Source organism: Onychomys torridus, chromosome 13 (genome assembly GCF_903995425.1).
Source record: "Onychomys torridus chromosome 13, mOncTor1.1, whole genome shotgun sequence".
In the NCBI taxonomy this organism is placed as follows: Eukaryota; Metazoa; Chordata; class Mammalia; order Rodentia; family Cricetidae; genus Onychomys; species Onychomys torridus.
Genome location: NC_050455.1, coordinates 26,819,262 through 26,844,186, shown reverse-complemented (window position 1 = coordinate 26,844,186; position 24,925 = coordinate 26,819,262). Strand labels below are relative to the sequence as shown.

General features: G+C 38.8%; 2 protein-coding genes across 2 annotated transcripts; both read right to left on the bottom strand.

Annotated features, from left to right (window-relative positions):
• Positions 1-9,587: 9,587 nt before the first annotated feature.
• LOC118594596 (protocadherin beta-4-like) lies at positions 9,588-12,208 on the bottom strand. The gene has a single exon (XM_036204557.1). The coding sequence runs from the start codon at positions 12,072-12,074 to the stop codon at positions 9,681-9,683; it is 2,394 nt and encodes a 797-aa protein (XP_036060450.1). The 5' UTR covers positions 12,075-12,208; the 3' UTR covers positions 9,588-9,680.
• A 4,498-nt stretch (positions 12,209-16,706) lies between these two features.
• On the bottom strand, positions 16,707-21,029 carry LOC118594595 (protocadherin beta-6-like). Its single transcript, XM_036204556.1, has one exon. It carries the CDS (start codon positions 20,746-20,748, stop codon positions 18,409-18,411), a length of 2,340 nt encoding a protein of 779 aa, XP_036060449.1. The 5' UTR covers positions 20,749-21,029; the 3' UTR covers positions 16,707-18,408.
• Positions 21,030-24,925: the final 3,896 nt, after the last annotated feature.

Here is a 24,925-nt window from a genome sequence, read left to right as displayed (position 1 = left end):
AAGTGTCCTCCATTGCATCTTCAGTTCTTAGCAACCAGAAGCTCTAGCACTTTTGCTTTGTTAATTTTCAGTAAACAAAACTTTTTGAATGATCAAAATGGTGATATTGCTCAAAAGACATTTTGAATACATAAATTCAATGTAATGAATATCTGCAAAATATTTGAATATTCCCAAATTACTTTTCATTGAAATGTTATAAACATTTAAAAACAGGCACTATTCTTAGGTTTACATAACAAAAATGTCATCAAGTTGGTATAGTTCAGTAATCAGAATCTAGATAAATAAATAGTTCGTACCTAAATAAATAATGTTCTCCCTACCATTCATTAGTTACTCTTCTCATCCTAGGCACTACACTGACTTTTATTGACAGAATATTTTGCCTTTTTTTTTTAGAACTTTTGTAAAGTAGCGAAAGTAGAGTATCTCTCTGTTGTAGACTTGTTTATCATTGTCATTTTCTTTGGTAAGCTGATCTATGCTGTGGTCCTTTCATTGTTTATCATTCTTTCATATGCTTGAGTTATTATTTGTTTGCATATACTCCATATAAGGGACATTGGGGGTTTCCAAGTTTCAGTTTACTTGTTGTTTGTTTGGTTTGGTTTTTGTTTGGGAATTTGTTTTTTGAGACAGAACCTCTCTACATTGTCCCTGTTGTCTTGGAACTCTCTACATAGACCAGACTAAATTTGAACTCACAGAACTGCCTGCCTCTGCCTCCCAAGTGGTATTCAATGTGTATGTCACCACTTTGAATTTTGAATGTTACTCCTATGAACAATCTTTCATAGTCCTATGCATAAAATAAGCATATATCATATGTATCAGAGCTGTTTGGTGTGCATTCAAGTGTGAAAATACATCTAGCCTTGGCAAACACTGTGAAGTAGTTTTCAAAAGTAGTTGTACTGAGCTGCCCCTGGTGGCTCACCCCTGTAGACTCATCTCTGGGAGGACACACATGGGGTATCACTCAGGCTCAAGGCCAGTGTGGGATATATAGTGAGTCACTGTCTCAAAGACATTTCTTTAAAAGCGGGGGATAGAGATGCAGCTCAATCATAGAACACTTGCCTAGTGCACTCAGTGGATTAGATTCCATTTCCAGAAATATGAAATAGTAATTCCAGCAATGCATGGGAATTGCAGTTGCTCCATATTCTTGTCAATATTTGATGCTGTCTTTCCAGTTTTAACTACTCTAGTGAGTATGGATGTCATAGTGTACATTTAATTAGCATTTCCCTAGTGATTAATGAAATGATGCAAACTTTCATATGTTTATTGACCATACAGATGCATTCTCAAGATGAGGTCTTTTAGACATTTCCTATCTGAGGCATTTGTCTGATCGCTTGTTGGTCTTAGTTTTGCATGTGCATATTGCAAATAATTTTCCCATTCTATGCTTTCCATTTTAACCTTCTTATGGTGTCTTTGAGAAACAAATTTAGTAATTTTGCCTTAGCCTGATCTGTCAATATTTTCCAATTCTGAGTAACACTTTTCTCCTATTTAAATCTTTCCATTCTCAAGGTCACGGAAATTCTTGTGTATTTTGAATGATTGTTTTATTTTTTTCACATTTAAAGGTATAATCAATGTAAACTTTCGAGTGCATAAGATTTGGGTCCATAGTTTCCCAAGTGGCTTTGCATTCTGAACTGAAAAGATGATCCATTCCCCATTGTTTCTGAGTTGTCACAATTGGCATAAGTCAGGTGACCATGAATCAACTCAAAGATTCCATTTGTCTTTGAATATCAAATAATAATGCTATGCCTTCTTAATTCTCGTAACTCCATAATAGATTTTATTATCTTTAGGGTAAGTTTTCCTCTGAAAAGATGAGTTTTAAGGAATTTTAAATCCACAGAAAAAATTTATTAAAGACACTGAGAACCTCCACAGCTGGGCACAAACTTCCTCCCTGTCATCCCCTCCAGAAAGGTATGTTTCTTATAACTGCTTGAGCTTCAGTATCAACACATGTTTTCTGAGTCCATCAGTTTAATTAAGATTCCCTTTATGTACTGTACACTATATAGATTTCAGTTAATTCTTCATGACTTGCATCCATTTTAGAGTACCACAAAATAGCTCCCTTGACCCCAAATCTTCAAAATCTATTTATTTAATCTTCCCCTCTCTTTTCTGAATCTCTAGAAATCATATATTTTTTTCTGTTTTGGTTTCTCAAGACAGGGTTTCTCTGTGTAACCCTGGCTGTCCTGGAACTCACTCTGTAGACTGGGCTGGCCTCGAACTCAGAACTGCCTCTGCTTCCTGAGTGCTGGGGTTAAAGGTGTATGTCACCACCACCTGCTTCATTTATCGTTTTTACTGTCTTCATGCTTTGACCTTTTCCAAAATGTTATATATTAAGAGTTTTTCAGCTTTGCTTCTGTGATGAATATGTGTTTAAGTTTTCTCAGTGCCTCTTTGTGGATTGATAGCTCATTTCACTTGGTATTGAATAATATTCCATCTTGTGATTACATCAGACTTTCTCAGTTTCATTTACTGAAGGATCTTGGTCACTGCCAGGTTTTGACAAACATTGTAAAAAGTTGTAATAAATACCCCATCCTCGGTTTTGTGTGGACTTAACTTTTAGGCTAATTTGATAAATAAAAAAAAAAAAAGATTGCTGGGTGATGTAATAAGAATGTGCTTGGTTTTGCAATAAACTGTCAGCCTATCTTCTAAAATGGCAGTACCATTTTCATTTCTACAGTCCATGAATAAGGATCCTTGGAGCTTTATGTCCTCCTCAGCTGTTGGTGACGTCAGTGTCCTGGAGTCTGGCTATTCTGCCTTATGGTGGTGTAGTGGTGTCTCATTGTTACTTGAACTTGCATTTGCCTAATCACATCAATATGAAGTCTCTTTCCATGTGTTAATTTGCCATCTCTGAGCCTTGTTTGGTAAGGATTAGGATCTTTGGCACATTTTTTACATTATATTGTTTTCTCAATGTTGAGTCTTAAAAGCCTTTGTATATTTTGGATAGCTGTCTTTTATCAAACATATCCATTGGCAGCATTTTTTCCTGGTCTGTGACTTGTTTTTGTTTGTTTGTTTTTGTTTTTTGTTTCATATTTAAAATTTTCTTTGTAGAACCTTTTGCAGAGCAGAGATTTTAATTTGAATGAAATCTGCATCATCAATTCTCCTTCATAAATTATACTGTTGTTATAGTATATTCAGTTTTATTTTGGATTTATTTGCTTTATTATTTTCCTTTTGCATATGAATTCAAAGTATATATCTAACTCATCAAATTCACAAAGAATGTTGAAATTTTGCTTAAGATTTTATAATTTCTTTTTCTTTTTTTAATTTGGTTTTTCGAGACAGGGTTTCTCTGTGTAGCCTTGCGCCTTTCCTGGAACTCACTCTGTAGACCAGGCTGGCCTTGAACTCACAGAGATCCACCTGGCTCTGCCTCCCGAGTGCTGGGATTAAAGGCGTGCGCCACCACCACCTGGCACAAGATTTTACAATTTCTATTAATTGATTGAATAACAAATAACATTCCAACCACAGTCTTTCCTTAGATTATTGTGCATTCTTCAATTTATTTAAAATCTTCATATTTTTCTAAATAACGTTTGATATTCCTGCTTTACAACTCTCTCATTAAATTTGTTTCTAAGAATTTATATATTTGGAAGCCATTTTAAATGCTTTTAACTTTTTTCACTTTCTCTTCATTTAAAGAGAACTCATACATGTTGTTGACTTTGCATCTACTGGCATTCCTGACTTCACTTATCACCTCTGATTGCAGTGTTTTCATGGGTTTTATGTATATAATTGCGTCATTTAAAAAATATAACTTTACTCCTTCTGTTGTGGCTTTTAATTCTTCTTTGCCTTATTCCTCTGGTTGACTCTGGTCGTATAAACTTGGTAGTAGCCAGGATGGGCATCCTCCTCCATTGCTGATTGCCAGCAGAAAATTTTCAATAATTTACTTTTAGTGATTTTTAGTATACATGTATTTGTTTAGTTTTTTTTTTCCGAGATAGGGTTTTACTGTGCAGCCTGCACTGTTCTGGAACTTCCTACACAGGCCAGATTGATCTTGAACTCACAGGGATCTACCTGCCTCTGCCTACTGAGATTAAAAGCATGTGCCACCACACCTGGCTACTGTATCTTTTTGAACATATTCAAAATTCCTTTCCACATTCACTTGCTAACATTTTATCCATGAATATGTGATGAATTTTGTTGCATAAATTTTTCTGTACCCATTGAGGTTATTGTGTTTCTCCTTTATCTATGGCCGTGGTGCATGACAGTGGTCAAATTTCAAATACTGAACTGCATTGCATTAGAAATAGTAATTCATTATTTTTCTCTTACACATATCTGAATTTTATTGTCTTTAAAAAAGAAAAATAGTTTGTTTTGTCATTGCTTTTCTTACAGTGTCCTTTTGAAGTTTGGAAGTCATAATCCATTCAGAGTTGCTGACACCCAACTGATTTGTGATATGTTGACTACTTTTAGAAGTTTACACATTTGTGTGAGTTCTCATATGAATGTTTGTAATAATTCAACACGTGTAATGGACTTGATAATACCTTTATCTAATAGATATGATTGATCAGATTTTATATATTCTTCAATTTTCAATTTTAAATGACATTTTACATTAATTATCAAATGCAACAATATTTTTCATTATAACTTCTCGACAGTTTGGTTTATTAAAGATTAACAAAAGCAAAAATAAAAGTATTGTGTGTGGAAAAACATGATAACCTAGTCAAAGAGAGCCATGGCCCATTAGTTCACATGATTTCGTCATCTCAATATGTTCAAATTTTATTTTTTATGAAATACTCTGCACACATTCAACATCCACACAGTTGTTATGTAATGTGCTTCCTGACTCTAAATCTTTAGTACAAGTGAGACAGAAATAGAGGGATGAGAAAATAAGAAAGAACAAGAATGACAGCAAAAATGGTAGGGAGGAAAAGAAAAGTAGTCACAGCAGACACTGAATATAAAAAAATCATTGGAAAGAAATGACTTTCTTATGAATCTGCTCTTCTTGCACTGAAACTAATGAGCAAAGTAGAGGAGAGAGCAGCCAAGGTTAGTGATAGTAATTCCTCACATTAAACCTATGATAATCAGAAGGTAGATGGAATAGATGAGGATGCAATTTATCTGTTATGTTTGTGCATGTAGATTATGTAGGTGCATGTGTATATATGACTTCTCTACCAGGAAGCTGTGGTAATCTCTGTGCTTTATATTTAAAGGAACCAAGGGAGACTTGAGAGGTGGGAACTCAATCCCAAGGCAAATATAAAAATTAAATGAGGTCTTTAATTGTCAAAAGTAATGAAGCTAGAAATAAATTATCATTGAAAAAATTTATAGGCATAACTTTTAGATATCTGTACATCTTTGTTGGGTGAAAGACTCAGGGTAATCTGATATGACATACAGACAATCTGCTGACACAGCAGGGAAACATAATAATGTAAAGACAACATGTATGGAGAATAAAATGAGAACCTCAAAAAATAAAGTTTCCGGGAAGAATTAATAAAGAGGAGGACTTAAAGTTCTTGTCATATAGGTCCTTCACATGCTTAGTTAGAGTAACCCCAAGGTATTTTATATCATTTGTGGCTATTGTAAAGGGTGATGTATTTCTGATTTCCTTCTCAGCCTGTTTGTCTATTGTATATAGGAGGGCTACTGATTTTTTTGAGTTGATCTTGTATCCTGCTATGTTGCTGAAGGTTTTTATTAGCTGTATCAGTTCCTTGGTTGAATTTTGGGGGTCACTCATGTATACTATCAAGTCATCTGCAAATAGGGAGAGCTTGACTTCTTCCTTTCCAATTTGTATCCCCTTAATCTCTTTGTGTTGTCTTATAGCTCTGGCTAGAACTTCAAGTACTATATTGAATAAGTATGGGCAAGAGGGGACAGCCTTGCCTTGTTCCTGATTTTAGTGGTATTGCTTTGAGTTTCTCTCCATTTAATTTGATGTTGGCTGTTGGCTTGCTGTAGATTGCCTTTATTATGTTTAGGTATGTTCCCTGTATTCCTGATCGCTCCAAGACCTTTATCATGAAGGAGTGTTGAATTTTGTCAAATGCCTTTTCTGCATCTAGTGAGATGATCATGTGGTTTTTTTTCTTTGAGTTTGTTTATATGGTGTATTACATTGACAGACTTTCATACGTTGAACCACCCTTGCATCCATGGGATGAAGCCTACTTGATCATGGTGGATAATTGTTTTGATGTGTTCTTGGAGTCTGTTTGCCAGAATTTTATTGAATATTTTTGCATCAATGTTCATGAGGGAGATCTGTCTGTAGTTCTCTTTCTTTGTTGCATCTTTGTTTGGTTTAGGAATCGGGGTAATTGTAGCCTCATAGAAGGAGTTTGGTAATATACCTTCTGCTTCTATTGTGTGGAACAATTTAAAGAGTATTGGTATTAATTCTTCTTTGAAGATCTGGTAGAATTCTGCATTGAAACCATCTGGTCCAGGGCTTTTTTTTTGGTTGGGAGACTTTTAATGACTGATTCTATTTCCTTAGGGGTTATTGGATTATTTAAATGGTTTATCTGATCTTGATTTAACTTAGGTATGTGGTACCTATCCAGAAAATTATCCATTTCTTTTAGATTTTTCCAGTTTTGTGGAGTAGAGGTTTTTGAAGTATGACCTGATGATTCTCTGGATTTCCTCATTGTCTGTGGTTATGTCCCCCTTTTTATTTCTGATTTTGTTAATTTGGACGCTCTCTCTCTCTGCCTTTTGGTTAGTTTGGATAAGGGCTTGTCTATCTTGTTGATCTTCTCAAAGAACCAACTCTTTGTTTCATTAATCCTTTGTATTTTCTCTTTATTTCTATTTTATTGATTTCAGCTCTCAATTAACACAACACAACATTCAAATAGAACTGTTTACTTTTTCTAAAAGTAGATTTAATTTTCTCATAAAATATCCTTAAGGAAGGCCTACTAAAACAGTAAAAATAAAGAAACATAATATAGTTGTGTGAAGAGAAAGGTATTTCAAAGAAAGAGAAAATCTTAAAGGGCTTCTCCCAAGACCTAAATTATAACACAAAATATGCCCATGAATTAATAATCAGAAGGAAAAGGAGTAAGACTATTATAGCTAACAGGCTTAGAAAACCAAATTTTTTGAGTCAGGGTCTCACTACATAGCCCTAGCTGGCCTAGTACTCTCTCTCTCTGTGGACCAGGCTGGCCTCAAACTCAGTGATCCACCTGCCTCGGCCTCCTCAGTGTTGCTATTGAAGGAGGGTACCACCAAGCCCAGCCCCCTTTTCATTTTTAAAAATTTTCCTGCTTTCTCTCATTTTTCTGTACATCTATTCTTCTGCCTTTGTATTATTTTTAGACACCACTATTCTGGCTTTATACAGCCGATACCTGGTCTATATTCACATGTAACCTTTCCTGTTACATTTTACTGCTTGACACAAGTCTGCAATTAGTTTGGGATTGTTTTCCTTCAGCCTAATTAATTCACCAAGAGCATTTCTCTCCGTGCTTATGTGACTCAACCATTTCTCTCAGTGTTTGCCAGAAATCTTCAACGTTGAAGGCTATGTGTGCTGGAGTTACAGCTGGGAATACCATTTTCCCCCAGGAATTTAAAGACATTGTATTTGGTTTCATGATTGGTGCTTAAAAGTCATTTATTGGCTTTACTGATACTGCTTTAAAAGAAATACATCATTTTCATATGGCTGTTTTAATAATTTTCCTGTTCTGTACCTTGTGTTGAGCAGCTTTCCTGTGATATGCTCTAGTGGGTTTTGCTTCTTACAGACCCGGATGAGGTTTCTCTGGACACCCCGAATATTCAAAGACTCAGCAGTGGTAGAAATTGTCCATTATTATCTCTTCAGACATTACTCCTACACCCCAAATCTCCTGTCTTACCCCCTCCTCCTGACAAAGCCCCTTTTCCCAACAGGTCTCCTCCTCACTTTCAGGGCTCACTGAAGTTCATGGTTAGTTATTTCTTTTAAAAAAAATTGAATAATAACTACAATCTACATTTTAGGAGAAAACACTGCTGTAATTTGCCTTTTCCATTGTTCTGTAGCTTTAGTGAGGAGCTACTTCACTTCACATGGACTGATAGTTAAGACTTAGAAATAAACAGTGGGATATGAAGAACACCTTTCAATTGTTCATTTTCTGCCAAAAGTTCAAGGAGTTCTGATACAGTCTTACTTATGTAAGTACGTGTAATGAGTTAGAAACCAAGCAATCAGTTCACCAGGCTTATTGAACACAACTGAATGCTGCAATTAAAAACCAGTAGATATGCTACTGTTCCAATTTATTAACACACAAAATAATATTCATTATTATTCATCAGTTTCACTCAATGTAACTGAAGAGTATACTAAACAATTAAACAAAATGATTTAACACCAAAAATATTTTTTGCTGATTTATAAATTCTACCCAAGGCACCAAGTAACACAAAGCAAAAATTTGAAATCTTCTAATAAACAGAATCAAACAGAACACCCAAACTTCAAAAGAAATTTTCTCATTTGAAAGGTGGGAGAAATTTTCAGAAATGACACACATTACACCATGCTTGGACTTCATTGTATAAGGAAGAAAAATATAAATGTGATACCTTCAAAAACCCTGCATTTTCCTTTTTTTAAAGAAAGATAGGACATAACTCTGATTCTGAGAATAATTATTAAAAGAAATTATATCAAAGCAGTGATTTAACAGTTTTATTTTATAAATGGGATGAGAAATTACACATTTTCTCTTTAATTTTCATCAAATAAAAGTTCAAAACTTTAGCAGTAGTATTTCCAAAATACTTGCAACCAAGTAAATAGGACCCCTAGCATGCATGACTCTCACAAACAAAAAGTGTCACAACCCTTGTGTACATTGATACACACTTTATATTTTCTGAATTGACTATTCAAGGCACTTAGCCTGAAAGTGAACACAATGTAATGTGGCTTTCCATCCATGCACAAAGATCCGGGCAACATAAGTAATTTTAAACAATCAACCTTTGAAAAGACGAAATTACATGGAAAGGGCAGGAGTCACAAATTTGTTCAAATTGTATGTTTTTTTTTGAGAGCAGTCAAATGTCTCAGAAGATCATTAAGTGTATAATTCAAAGAAAATGTTATGCTGTTTGGGTTATTTGGGTGGTGGGAGTATTAATCATCAAGAGATACTCATATGTGGAGAAATATATGAAATATGCTTAGTACAACTAAAAGCATAGTACCTTCATGCCAATAAAAAAAAGAAACTATCAGTGCAATTAAGGATGTAAGCAGGTTAGACCAGTGGAGAACTTCGGAAAAAACAAGATCATTTCTTAAAAGGAAAGAATTGTACAACACTTAGGAATTCATATTACTTAGTTTAGTGGTTCTCAACCTCCCTAATGCTGTGACCCTTTAAAAAATCTCCTCATGTTGTGGTGACCCGGAACCATAAAATTATTTTGTTGCTACCTCATAACTGTAATTTTACTACTGTTATGACTCATAATGTAAATATCTGATATGCAGGATATCTGATATCCTGTGAAAGGGTCATTCATATCCAGAAGTGGTCGAGATCCATAGGTTGAGAACCTACGATTCAGCTGAACACAAAGCTATCCCTGCAGTGGAGATTTTCTTTAAGTTCTCTCCCAGGATCCTGAACCAACAGTTCTGGGATCATAGGTTTGAGGAACTTGAACTCCCCAGTCCCAGAGTCCCCAGTTAGACATACCTCATACTGGTAGCTCTGGGACAGGGTCCCAGTACCGCTGACATCCACCAGGTGACCAGGAAAGTGTCCCTCAGGCACAGAGCAGCCACCCAGAGAGGCCGCCCTGGCCCTCCTGCACAGCCTCACCCCCACGAACAGCAGCACAGACAAGAGGAAGATGGAAGACACAGAAGCCAAGGCAATGACCAGGTACAGAGTGAGCACATCCTCATCCTGGGCGGGGTCGCGCGCCACCTCTGGCAGAGGCAGGTAGGGCTGAGAGAAGCCATCCACCAGCAGCACATGCAGAGTGACACTGGCAGACCTTGGAGGATCACCATTGTCCTTGACCAGCAGCAGCAGCCTGTGCTTGGGAGCCTCGCGCTCACTCAGCAGCCTGGAGGTGCGCACCTCGCCATTGTGAGCCCACATGTTGAACAGCCCGGGCTCCGTGGCCTTGAGCAGCTGGAAGGACAGCCAGGCATTCTGTCCAGAGTCGCGGTCCACTGCCACCACCTTGGTGACCAGGTATCCTGGCTCTGCCGCCCTGGGCAGCAGCTCTGTGCAGGGTGCAGAGGCGTTCTGCAGCGGGTAGAGCACGAAGGGGGCATTGTCGTTGGCGTCCAGCACCAGCACTTGTACCAGCGCCTGGCTGCTGAGTGCAGGAGAGCCTTGGTCTGTGGCGCCCACGTGGAACTCGAAGGTCTGCAGGGTCTCATAATCCAGCGCCCTGAGCGCGAATAGCTGCCCGTTGTCAGCATTGATGGAGATGAGCGAGTCGAGGGCCAGCTGCGGGTCTTGGGTGGGCAGCAGAGAGTAGGTGATGTGGGCATTGGAGCCCAAGTCTGAGTCTGTGGCGCTGATGGTGCCTATGTGCAGGGCGGGGCTGTTGTTCTCTTGGACAAACAGGGTGTAGGAGGTTTGGGTGAAGACGGGGGCGTTGTCGTTGACGTCAGACACCTGCACTGTTATGGTGTGCTGGGTTGTGAGCCTGGGTGTGCCCATGTCGGTGACTGTGATGGTGATGTTGTACTCAGCTCTGCTCTCTCTGTCCAGTGGACTCTCTGTCACTAGGGTGTAGAAATTCTTGAAAGTGGATTTTAGGATGAATGGCAGGTTTTCTGCAATAGAACAAACAACCTTTCCATTCTCTCCAGAATCTCTGTCTCCAACTCTGAAGATGCTGATTATGGTCTCAGGAGCATTTTCTGGGACTGAGCTGGTCAGGGAAGATATGGTCAGCTCTGGGGCATTGTCGTTCACATCCACCACCTCTATCACCACAGAGCCCTTCCCAGAAAGACCTCCTCCATCTGTGGCCTCAATTTGTACACAGTATGATTTAATTTTTTCAAAATCCAGTTTCTTTCTCAATCGGATTTCTCCTGTGATTTCATTTATTGAGAAAGTTTGTTGAATTTCATCTGATGCTTGGAACAAGCCATAGGAAACTCTCCCAAAGTTACCAGCATCTGCATCATGTGCTAAGACAGTCAGGACTGGGGAGTCTGGGAGACTGCTCTCCAGGACCTGCACTTCATAGGGGGTATTCACAAATTCGGGGGCATTGTCATTGATATCCAGAATCAGGATTCGAACCATGGCTGTTCCTGACCTAGGTGGAGATCCACCATCCAGAGCTGTAAGGGTCAAGCTCAGCTCTGCCTGTTCCTCTCTGTCCAGGGCTCTGTCCTGCACCAACTCTGGGTATTTCTTGCCTTCAGTATGATTTCGAGTGAGGACATGAAAATGTGAATTGGGGTTGACTGTATATTGCTGTAGCCCATTGCTACCCACATCCAAGTCCTGGGCTAAATTTAGTGGTAACAGAGTGCCTGGCTGGCTGTTTTCTGGTATTTTCAAAAGCATTTCTTTATCTGGGAATTCTGGTGAGTGGTCATTTATGTCCTGGATCAGTAATTCTCCTTGAAAATATTGCACTGGCTTTTCAAGGGACACCTGGAAATGCAGCACACAGGGATCCACAGAGGCACACAGCTCTTCCCGGTCTAATTTCTCCCTCAGAAGCAGATCCCCAGTCTCAGGATCCAGCAACAAACGCTGCTTGTAATCATCAGACACCACCCGTGCAGACCGGGCAGTCAGGTCCCCAGATCTCAGGCCCAGATCCTTGGCCAGATGGGCTACAAAGGACCCACTTTCTGTTTCCTCTAGGATAGAGTATCGAGTTGTTGGCTCACTGCAAACCTGAACCAATACCAGCATAAAAAGGAAAGGAATCACTTGCCTGTTTGGGTGAATTTTCTCCAGCTTCTCCATGTTGGGAAAGTGAGTGCTTGCATCCAGTCCTTTAGCAATCTCCAAATGCGTTGAAACGCTGACTTCTGGTTCCCTTAGAGGAATCTTCACGTTTCTCTTAATCTTACATTCAACCAGTATATCCCTGCCCAAACCCCTTCACAGCTCCGGAGCGTTTGCAGAGCTCTTGCCTATGTCTTTTGTTCTGTATGGACACAAGCAATTCCTGGTATTTTAGAGCTTTATCATATTCTTAGCCTGCAGCGCCACCCTGTGTCTTCTTGGGGAAATTCTTAAAATTCTATTTTTAAGTCAAACACCTCTTTAAAGTTTCCGAATTAATGTCATTTTAAAAGTGTATGCAGATTTCTTTCTTTACCAATGTTGTTAGTGCTTGAAACTGCACAATTGGTACAACTATTCAATATTGTTCATGAAAGGGATCATGAAAAGAAGCCTAGAAACAGGTGTCTTCTCCCACATTGAGGATTTGAATAATCAGGTAAAGAAAACAAGAAAGCAGTTTCGTAAAAGCATTTTACAGTGATAAAATATCAAAGTGTTAAAGTTAATACCAAGAGTCTGTGCAATTCGCTAAAATTATTAAAGAAGGAATTACCTTTTGGAATACTCCAATGCACAGATACAGTTGCATAGATTTAGTTTATCAACTGACCACCTGAGTGAAATAGCCAGGAAGAGTATGTTGGTGAAAACAAACTAAAATTTGATATTAACTAACCTTCCTACCCTAAAATATTTTAAAGTACATTATAAAATTTTGGTGCACTCTAAGACAATATCTAACAACTCACTTCTGTGTGCCAATTTGAATAGAACATATATTTATGCATTTAGCTCATAAACCATTCAAATATTTTATTTCACACTTAGAGTATAACAGTAAAGTCAGGGAGTTTTATTTCTTCAAATTTCTTTTTTTAAATATTATTTTGGCTATTCAAGAGTTCTTGCATTTTCACATAAAAAAATTAGGGACATTTTGGTAACTTCTAGGAGAAAAGCAAACAGGCATCTTGATAAGAATTCCATTAAGTCATAAACTATTTTGAGGATAATTTTTACTATATGGAGTCTTCCCATCCATGTACACTTCCTTCCTACATAGGCCTTCTAGAATGTCCTTCGACGTTTTCTAGGGTTCTGGGTGGTATTCATCTACATGCTTGCCTGCTTCCTTTCTGAGCATCGTGCTCCTTTTGATTCCAAGGACTTTTTCTTCATTTTTGGTTTGTCCACTGGTAGCATACAGATCTAACTACTTTTAGGGTAGTGATCTTGTCTTCTACAAATTTGCTGAATTTGTCCACTGATGTTCACATGCTTGCAGGTTACTTAAGATTTTGTATATGAGAAGTCACACTAAAGGTGGTTCTGTGTTTCCTCTTTCTAATTATAAGGTTTTCGAAAATGCCTTTCTGCATTTATTTAGATGATTGTGTGGCTCTCCCATTCATTTGGTCCATTAATGATACTTCAGTGTTGATTTTTGTATGTTGAACCAATTTTGTCCCAGATAAATCCTGTATAGGCATGATACACAATCTCATCTGTTATTGGCGTCAGTTTGCCAGCATTTTCTTGAGAATTTTCACATAGACATTGATAAAGCAAATCGATACATAGTTTTCTTTCCTTTTATTATATTTGCCTGGTTTTCTTATAGTTTACTGTCACAGAATGAGTTGATAAATAATTGGTGCTCTGATCTTTGTTATTACAGCAGTAGTGTTAGCTATGTGGCTTTGTGAGGAGGAATTGCCTTTGGGGTATCAAGTTAATTTTTTCACTAGAGCCCAAATATAACAATCGGTCATTTGCAACAGAAATTTTGGATTGTGTCTTAATGTTGCTGGTCATCATCAAATTTGTATATTTATTGCCCATATGAAAGCTGTAAGTTTTTCTACGTGTGTAGTTGTGTTGCAGTTGTTTTGAGAGAGGGACTCTTCATGCAGCCACAGCTGTTCTGGAACTCACTATGTAAATCAGGCTGGCCTCAAACTCACAGAGGTCCACCCGCTTCTGTCTACAATGTGCTGGGGATTAAAGGCGTCCACCACCATGGCAGGCTCTTCCCATGGTTTTCACTCATCAATTACTTTATGAAAAATATTTTCACAGGGTCTCAGGTCTAGCACCCCGACAGACACCATAGCAGCAATGAAGAAGGAGATATTATCTAAGATGTTGGCTTCATAAAGCAAATGCAGAATTGTAAGCCCCAAGGCTGTTTGGGCCTAGTTCAAAAGTGGAACAGAGCCCCTACCTGTGTGTGACAAAGTTCAGCCACCCTTCTTAATTAAAGCTTAGATCTCCTAAAACCTGAGTGCAAACTACCATGAGATCTCCAGTCTCTCTCTTAAAGCCCAGTAAAGCCAGGGCAGTATGAAGGAACTTCCAAAAGAAGGCAAGGAGCTGATAAAACATCATCACTAAAGATGACTAAGGCCATGAAAAAAGACTAGACAGGTTCAATGTTTGTTCTCTCCCTCAGGACAGAGAGATTCATAACCACACGGAGAGACTGCGGGGAAAGAGATTGAATTTGGTCGAATCCCAAGTAGGAAATGACAGTTGTGAGGTAAGCACTAGTTGTTATGGAAATACACCGAGTGGAATTTTTGAAAAAGAAGATGAGAACTGCTATTAAAATGTAGTGTGTTATATGACTTTTGAGTTCTGAAATAGCAAATGTCAGAACGTGATGAATAAATGAAATGATCTAAAATAAAATGAGATCTATCACTTATATTCTTTTGGGAAAATCAACTATGGAAGGAAAAGAGATTTACAGATAATGCTGGAGAAGCTGGCTGACACCAAACTTGTAACCAACAGTACTGAATGACAGAAGAACAGCAGAAAAATATTTTCATTCTTAAGTGCATGATTAATCAAACTAATGTTATGTATTAAAATAGGACAGTGGGTTTTCAAGAAAGTAATTCAATTTCTGAATTGATGTCTTTATAGAAAAATTAAGGGATAGTACATACTGTTTGAAATTATGTTTTGAAAATAAATGACTGAACCTCTATTTGAAATTTTCATTTAATTTTGATGCTGTAAAGAGTAATCAAAGGCCAATAGTAGCACCAATTAGACACCAAAGAATTTAAATAGAGATTTCTGAGAGTTAATTGGATGAACAAAATAAATCTTGTATTTTTCCCTACCCCTAAAATCAAAGACACCAATGAGCTCAATTTGGAACTAGATTAGAGATTGATGTATTGTTTTGCTCTTCTCTGAGTTTCCAGAGACTGAAATTAAAAATTGGCTCCACTGAGATTGGTGTTATTCTGACAAAATGAATTAGTTATCTAATGACTGCCAATCGAGCACCTGTTTTGAATGAGACATTGCATTATGCCCTCCAAACTAAACTCTAAAGAAAACCCAAAGAGCACTTTCAGTTTATTTAGCATCTACTGAACTTATTTAGCAGTAAGAGGACCCAATTTTTGTTTAATTTTGTTTCCTCTTCAAGCATTGAAAGAACAGTAATATCAACTTGTTCATAAATAGTAGCAACCTTATTACTAAAGAACTGATAGGCAAAGTCATCTCTTTTACAGATATCTGACTTGCAGTTTGTAAAATGCCCCAGAGTACAACAATAGTTAGTTCTATACATCTGGTACCTCCCCTATCTTAGGGTTTCTATTGCTGTGAAGAGACACCATGACCATGGCAACTTTCATCAATGAAAATATTTAATTGAGGTGGCATCTTACAGTTTCAGAAGTTTAGTCCATTATCATGGCAGGGAGCATGGCAGTGTGCAGGCACACAAGGTGTTGACTACATCTTGATCAGAAGGCAACAGGAAGTGGACTGAATGTTACATTGAGTGAAGCTTGAGCAAAAAAGACCTCAAAGCCTACTCCCACAGTGACACACTTCCTTCAATGAGGCCACATCTCTCATTAGTGCCATTTCTTATGAGTTAGTGGGGGCCAATTACGTTCAAACTTCCACATCCTCTGAGTCCTGCACTTAGTAAAATGTCCATATAAAGAGGCCTTGGGAACCAGGCATGGTGGTACAACAAATCCTAGATCTCAGGAGCAGAGTTGGAGACCAGCCTAGGCTACACACAGAGAATTGAATAAGAACCTGTCTCAAAATATAGTAGCAGTAGTTTTGTAAATCATTTAAAATAAATGGATAGAAGGTTTCTAACTGCCCAGAAATAAAGATAACTTTGAACCAACAATGATTATTTTTGTCTTCAAAATCAGCAAGGTTATTTTATTGGCTTGGAAATTTTATACCCACTTTGTCAACAATATATAAATACAGGCCATCCATAAGTTAAATTGCTAATAGAGTCTGGGATTGAGAATGTAGCTTAGTGATCGAAGGTATACCATATACACTATGGGCCGCAGGTTTTGGACACACACATACCCACAGACACACACACATGCATGTACACCCCTACTGATATAGTATCTCCTTTATCTTCAAGTTGTAAATGGATCATCAGCATATAGTCCTTCCCACTTTACTGTGATAGCATATGCTACAGTGCCTCTCAAAAAATAATTGTCTTATATGAATTACATAATTTCCAAGAAATTGCAGATACATATGAAAAGATGAGAAATTTTCATACAAATTATCTAGGCTGAACAAAAAGTTTTTTATTATTAAGAATTAATGCTTACATTGCTCATTTACATAACACTGTTTTATGCTTGGGAGATTCCTGCTTGGAAGGTGGCTCACCCAGTCTTACAGGCACTTAAATGTGGTTATAACTATACAACTACAGGTACTGATGATTGAGATTATGCCAATATTAAATTCTTATCTTTCCAGAATTTCCAAATCATTTTCAATTTTTGATAAGTTCAACTATTTTTCTTGTAGACAGTAACATTCAAATACTAGTTGGATACATCTGGACAATAAAATATGAAAAGTCATTTTAAAATGAATTTAGTCAAGGAAATAATAGTTTGTTATGTGAAACTCTTAAAATTCACTCAAAATAGGTATATACTGTGGTTTTCGTTGCTTACATGTATTATTTTTAATTGTAGAAAATCTAAACTTCCCCAATGATACTATTCTTTCCCATTATAAATTCCTGTATTTGTACATTGTTCAATTACAATTTAGTAGGAAGAAGGCTGCTGTGGATTGACAGATTTCATTCCCAAACAATTGTACATCATGACAGATTGAAATAGGGAGGAAGGAACCCATTGAAAGGACCCAATGGAAATATTGTGCCTAAGCCACCCAATTTATGGCAGGTAAGTACTAATAATAAAAAGACTAAAACACTTAAAAGCCATTCATCTGAGTATTTTGTTGCAAGTTTAATGGGCCCTCGTTTATTTCCAGCATTTACAAATTCAAACACATTCCTCACTAAGTGTCTTCTCACACAAGGTGAAAGCACACTCCATCACTTGCAGTGACTTAGGTAAAACAAGGTTATGTCTGGTACATTTAGAAGCAATTTTGGCCTGTACTTAAGCAAATAAAGTGTTGAAATACTAATTGTGGTTGTCAGTAAAGATGATAAATTTAACAGCACACCACTTCCGTTTATGTATGAAACATGTAAAGATATGACAGATGACTGTATCATATGCTCACACTTCATTAGCTGTACACAAAGGTGTGTTATCATGATAACAGAAGTGTGGCTGAGGAAAACACATACATGCACAATGGAATTACTTTATTCAGAGCTCAAGAAGAATGAAATTGTCATTTTGAGGGAAATGGAATTGCAGATCATTTAAGCTAGATAGTCACCCTCTAAAAGACAAGAAGTACGTGAAAACAAAATGGGGTATTGAAGAGTGTGGTGGGGAGAAAGACAACAGGATTAAAAAACGTGATAAGGAGGTGAAGGCTATCCAGGCATGCTATGTGCATCTCTGAAATTGTCACAATGAACGCTGTGCATCGTACAGTTAACAAGCTGCAGTGAAAGTGAAAACGACAGAGCAAGTTCTGTGCATAGCCTCAGCATGATACGATCTGAAGTGGGTGTTGAAGAACCGGTTATAATGAAGAGGAAGAAATGAGTTCCTAAGAACACTATTTGGAATGACCGGATAAACACAACGAAGTAACATACCCTCCAAATTAGTGAAAGGAAAAGATGCATCAAGATTGCATTAATAAAACAGGAAACAGACATCCAAAGATAAAAAATACACCAATAAAAAACAGCGAATAAAATCCACATAGAAATACATTGACCCAGGGAAAGATTATTGAATGCAAAAGGAAAATATTAATAGCCAAGCAACTAATTCTGATTCAGTTATTGAAACCTCGGTCTCTGGACACTGGAATTTAGCTAGGGGTCCTGAAAGAGACTACTGGGAATAATGGGGTTGAAGAATTTGAAATCTGTGTTCCCAGAGTCTCCAGTCAGACACACCTCATACTGGTAACTCTGAGCCATGGTCCCTGCGCCACTGACGTCCACCAGATGGCCAGGAAAGTGTCCCTCAGGCACAGAGCAGCCACCCAGAGAGGCCGCCCTGGCCCTCCTGCACAGCCTCACCCCCACAAACAGCAGCACAGACAAGAGGAAGATGGAAGACACAGAAGCCAAGGCAATGACCAGGTACAGAGTGAGCACATCCTCATCCTGCGCGGGGTCTCGCGCCACCTCTGGCAGAGGCAGGTAGGGCTGAGAGAAGCCATCCACCAGCAGCACATGCAGAGTGACACTAGCAGACCTTGGAGGATCACCATTGTCTTTGACCAGCAGCAGCAGCCTGTGCTTGGGAGCCTCGCGCTCACTCAGCAGCCTGGAGGTGCGCACCTCGCCATTGTGAGCCCACACGCTGAACAGCCCGGGCTCCGTGGCCTTGAGCAGCTGGAAGGACAGCCAGGCGTTCTGTCCAGAGTCGCGGTCCACTGCCACCACCTTGGTGACCAGGTATCCTGGCTCTGCCGCCCTGGGCAGCAGCTCTGTGCAGGGTGCAGAGGCGTTCTGCAGCGGGTAGAGCACGAAGGGGGCATTGTCGTTGGCGTCCAGCACCAGCACTTGCACCAGCGCCTGGCTGCTGAGTGCAGGAGATCCTTGGTCTGTGGCGCCCACATGGAACTCGAAGGTCTGCAGGGCCTCATAGTCCAGCGCCCTGAGCGCGAACAGTTGTCCATTGTCAGCATTGATGGAGATGAGCGCGTCGAGGGCCAGCTGCGGGTCTTGGGTGGGCAGCAGCGAGTATGTGATGTGGGCATTGGAGCCTGAGTCTGAGTCTGTGGCGCTGATGGTGCCTATGTGCAGAGCGGGGCTGTTGTTCTCCTTGACAAACAGGGTGTAGGAGGTTTGTGTGAAGGCGGGGACATTGTCGTTGACGTCAGACACCTGCACTGTTATGGTGTGCTGTGTTGTGAGCCTGGGTGTGCCCATGTCAGTGACTGTGATGGTGATGTTGTACTCAGCTCTGCTCTCTCTGTCCAGGGCCCCCTCTGTCACTAAAGTGTAATAATTCTCGAATGTGGGCTTTAAAACGAATGGAAAATCATTCTGAATAGAACACACCATCCTTCCATTGTCCCCAGAATCTGGGTCAGAAACACTGAAAACAGCAACTACAGCTTCAGGAACATTTTCTTGGATGGAAGTAGTGAGCGAAGATATGGTGAGTTTAGGGGCATTGTCATTCACATCCACAACCTGTATAGCTACAGTACATTTTCCTGAAAGGCCTCCACTGTCTGTGGCTACAATTTCTATGTTATAATATGGAGTTGCCTCAAAATCCAATATCCTTTTAAGATGAATTTCTCCTGTGACATCATCTATTACAAATGGTTGAGAAACTTCACCGCCTTGAAACAGAGAGTAAGCTACATTCCCATTCATCCCAGCATCTAAATCCCTGGCAGAGACCGTCAAAACTACAGCATCAAGGGGGCTGTTCTCAGGAATCTGAACCTCATAGAGCGACTGTACAAACTGAGGAGCGTTATCATTGATGTCCACGACTTCAATGCGAACTGTGGTGGTCCCAGATCTAGACGGAGACCCACCATCCACAGCAGTGAGGGTTAAAGTGAGTTCAGGCTGCTCCTCCCTGTCTAGGGCTCTGTCTAGCACCAGCTCTGGGTAATTCCTGCCATTAGCGCGACTCTGAGTAACCACATGGAAATGGAGGTTGGGGCTGACTGTGTAGTTCTGAACAGCATTGCTCCCTATGTCAGAGTCCTGAGCTGCCTCCAGAGGAAACACAGTCCCTGGTTGGGCAATTTCTTGAATTTTTAGGAGCATTTCCCTGTGAGGGAACTCTGGAGCATGGTCATTTATGTCTGTGATCTGCAGGTCAGTTTGGAAGAACTGCACAGGGTTTTCCAGAATGAGCTGGAAGTGCAGCACACAGGGGTCTGTCACCCCACACAGATCCTCACGATCTGGTTTTCCCCTGAGGAGCAAATTCCCGGTCTCTGCATCCAGCTGCAAGAGCTCTTTGTCTCCTCTGTGATGGATTCGCGCCCCTCTGGTGGCCAGTTCCCCCACCCTGAGCCCCAGATCTTTTGCCAGGTTAGCCACCAAGTATCCACTCTCCGTTTCTTCTGGCACGGAATATCTAATCGCCTCAGAATCAGCCTCCCACAAAAGCAGCAATATAGTAAGAAGAAAGACTTGCCTTTTCTCTGGCGTTTTTGCTTGAGCTGTCTCCATTGTTCAGATGCAGTCCGGAGGGTGTTGCTTCTTCTAAATCTTGTCGGTTTCAATCCACACAGTCAAGGTTTGGTGAAATAACCTCAAAATAAATCTTACTGAATTGCTTACATGAGTCCTTTCTCCTAGATCTTATGTAAACGTCCCCCTTCTTTCTGGGAACAGTCAGCATTCTGATTACCGGGGAAGGAAGTCCCTGGGTATCCTGGGAGCCTCTGTTATACAAATTGTTAGTCTGCAGCGCCACCGTGCGTACTATTCTCATATTGCATGTAGTGTTCACTGTTCTCAGTCTCAGCCATGCTGTTTGTTTAAACACAAAAGTATCGTCCATTGTATGCGCATTTCTTAGCAACCATAAGTTTCAACACATTATGTGAGTCAATTTTCAGTGAATGTAACTTTTTACATGAGCAAAATGGCATATTGATCTTTATGAAAGACGCTTTGGATATATAACTTCAATGTAATGGCTATCTACAAAATATTGGAATAATCCCAAATGACTTTTCATTGAAACATAACATACATGTAAAAAAAAGTCCTAAGTGTACAGCACAACAAAGGATCACCAAGATAATACAGTCTAATACCCAGTATCTAGATGAATAATTAGTGCATACCTAATGAGAAAACTTTCCCCCTGACATTCACTAGTTGCTACTCTCTTCCTAAGCACTACACTGACTTTTTGCCTTTCTTAGAACTTTTATAAAGTTTAACCTGTAGAGTATTCCTCTGCTGTAGGACTGTTCTTCGCTCACATTTTCTTTGGTGTGCTCCTCTATACTATGCTGTTTTCACTGTATCATGTCTTTCCTCCATAGGCTTGTATTATAGTTCACATGCATACACACCAGATGAGGAACACTGAGGATTTCCATGTTGAGGCTTTATCTGTTTGGCTTGGTTTGGTTTGGTTTTTTGAGATAGAGTTTCTCTGTGTAATAGCTCTAGATGTCCTAGCTTACTTTGTAGACCAGGCTGTCTTTGAACTTACAGAGATCAGCTTGCCTCTGTCTCCCCAGTGCTGGGATTAAAGGCGTGCCCCACCACCACCCAGTCCAGGTTTGAATTTTGAATGTTACTCCTGTGAACAATTCTTCACACGTCCTATATATAAAATAAGCATACATCATGTGTCAGAGCTGTTTATTGTGCATCCAAGTGTGAAAATATATCTAGCCTTGGCAAACACTGTGAAGTAGTTTTCAAAAGTAGTTGCACTGAGCTGCCCCTGATGGCTCATCCCTACAGCCCCATCTCTGGGAAGACATACATGGGGTATCACAAACTCAAGACCAGTGTGGGATATATAGTGAGTCACTGTCTCAAAGACATTTCTTTGAAATTGGGGATAGAGATGTAGCTCAATCACAGAACGCTTGCCTAGTTCATTCAGTGGATTTGGCTCCATTCCCAGCAATGTGAAAAAGTAATTCCAGAAACACATGGGAATTCCAGTTGCTCCATAATCTTGTCAACATTTGATGCTGTCTTTCCAGTTTTAACTAGTGAGTATGGATGTCATAGTGTACATTTAATTAGCATTTCCTTGGTGATTAATGAAATGATGCAAACTTTTAAGTATTTATTGGCCATTCAGATGCATTCTCAAGATAAGGTCTTTTAGACATTTTTTATCTGAAGAAATGGTCTGCAGAATAATCTATATTCTTAGTATAATCCCATTTGCATATACATATTGTAAATAATTTACCACCCCATGCCTTTTATTTTAACCTCATTATGATGTCTTTTATAAACAAAAATTACTAATTTTAACTTAACGTGATCTGTCAATATTTTCCATTTCTGGGTAGCACTTTTATAGTGTTTAAATCTTTCCATCTCCAACGGCGTAAGAATTCTCATGTATTTTGAATGATTGTTCTTTTTATTTTTCATATTTAAAGCTATAATCAAATTAAAATCTTACAAGTGCATAAGATTTGGGTCCACAGTTTCCCAGGTGACTTTGTATCTGAACTGAAAAGATGAACCATTCCACATTGTTTCTGAGTTGTCACAATTGGCATAAGTCAGGTGACCATGAATCAGCTCAAAGATTTGCCTTTGAGTATCAAACAATACTATGCTCTCTTACTTCTCATAACTCCACAATAGATCTTATTATCTTAATGGTAAGTTTCCTTCTGAAATAAATCGAGATTTAATGCATTTTAAATCAACCTTCCTCGTTATCACATTATTACAAACTTCCTCATTATCATTCAATTTAGAGTGGTACATTTCTTGAACTGATTGAGCTTCGATGTTAACATGTATTTTTTTCCTGAGCCTATCACTTTAACTGGGGTTCCTTTACATACTGCACACTATATATATTTGGGTTAATTTATCATGACATGTAGAGGTTTTTGAAGTATGACCTGATGATTCTCTGGATTTCCTCATTGTCTGTTGTTATGTCCCCCTTTTCATTTCTGATTTTGTTAATTTGGATGCTCTCTCTCTCTGTCTTTTGGTTAGTTTGGATAAGGGCTTGTCTATCTTGTTGATCTTCTCAAAGAACCAACTCTTTGTTTCATTAATCCTTTGTATTGTTCTCTTTATTTCTATTTTATTGATTTCAGCTCTCAATTTGATAATTTCCTGGCGTCTGTTCCTCCTGGGAGACTTTGCTTCTTCCTGTTCAAGAGCTTTCAGGTGTGCTGTCAAGTCACTAGCATGAGATTTCTCCAGCTTCTTTATGTGGGCATTTAGTGCTATGAATTTCCCTCTTAGCACTGCTTTCATAGTGTCCCATAAGTTTGGGTATGTGGTGTATTCATTTTCATTGATCTCTAGGAGGTCTTTAATTTCTTTCTTTATTTCTTCCTTAACCCATTGGTGATTCAGTTGAGCATTATTCAGTTTCCATGAGATTGTAGGATTTCTGTAGTTTTTGTTGTTGTTGTTGAAATCTAACTTTAAACCATGGTGGTCCGATAGAACACAGGGTTATTCCAATTGTTTTGTATCTGCTTTGTGGCCTAGTATGTGGTCGATTTTAGAGAAGGTTCCATGGGGTGCTGAGAAGAAGGTATATTCTTTTTGTTCAGGTGGAATGTTCTGTAGATATCGATTAAGTCCATTTGAGTCATAACATCAGTTAAGTCCTTTATTGCTCTGTTAAGTTTCAGTTTGGCTGATCTATCCAGAGGTGAAAGTGGGGTGTTGAAGTCTCCCACTATTAATGTGTGGGGTTTTATATGTGATTTAAGCTTTAGTAATGTTTCTTTTACATATGTGGGTGCCCTTGTCTTTGGGGCATAAATGTTCAGAATTGAGACTTCATCTTGGTGGATCTTTCCTGCGATGATTATGTAATGTCCTTCATCATCTCTTTTATTGATTTGAGTTTGAAGTCTATTTTGCTGGATATTAGGATGATTACACCAGCTTGCTTCTTAAGACCATTTGATTGGAAAGTCTTTTCCCAGACTTTTATTCTTAGGAGGTGTCTGTCTTTGAATTTGAGGTGTGTTTCTTGTATGCAGCAGAAAGATGGGTCCTGTTTTCGTATCCATTCTGTTAGTCTGTGTCTTTATATAGGTGAATTAAATCCGTTGATATTAAGGGATATTAATGACCAGTGATTGTTCGTTCTTGTTGTTATTTTTATTTTTTGGTGGTAGTGTGTGTTTACTTCTCTTCTTTGGGGTTTACTGCTGTGGTGTTATCTATTGACTGTGTTTTCATGGGTGTATCTGACTTCCTTAGGTTGGAATTTTCCTTCTAGTGCTTTGAGTAGCACACGGTAGTTCTCTTGACCCCAAGTCTTCAAAATCCATTTATCTCCCTCCCTTTTCTGAATCTCTGGAAATCATTGATCTTTTGTACTGTCTGTATACTTTGGTCTTTTCAAAATGTTATACAGTTAGAGATTTTCAACTTGCTTCTTTGATGACATGTGTTCACGTTTTCTCACTGCCTCTTCATGTATTGATAACTCATTGCACTTGGTATTGAATAACATTCCACTTTGTGATTGCATCAAACTTTCTCAGTTTCACTTACTGAAGGATCTTAGCTACTTCTAGGGTTTAACAACTGATGTAATAGGTTGCAATAAACACTCCTGTTTCAGTTTTTGTTTGAATGTAAGTTTCAGCTAATTTAAATAAATACTAAAAAATGTGATTGCTGGCTCACATAGTAAGAGTGTGCTTTG

Excerpts from the sequence above, each read along its gene's own strand:
- LOC118594596 (XM_036204557.1), bottom strand. The coding sequence starts at position 12,074 with ATGGAGAAGCTGGAGAAAATTCACCCAAACAGGCAAGTGATTCCTTTC.
- LOC118594595 (XM_036204556.1), bottom strand. The coding sequence starts at position 20,748 with ATGGAGACAGCTCAAGCAAAAACGCCAGAGAAAAGGCAAGTCTTTCTT.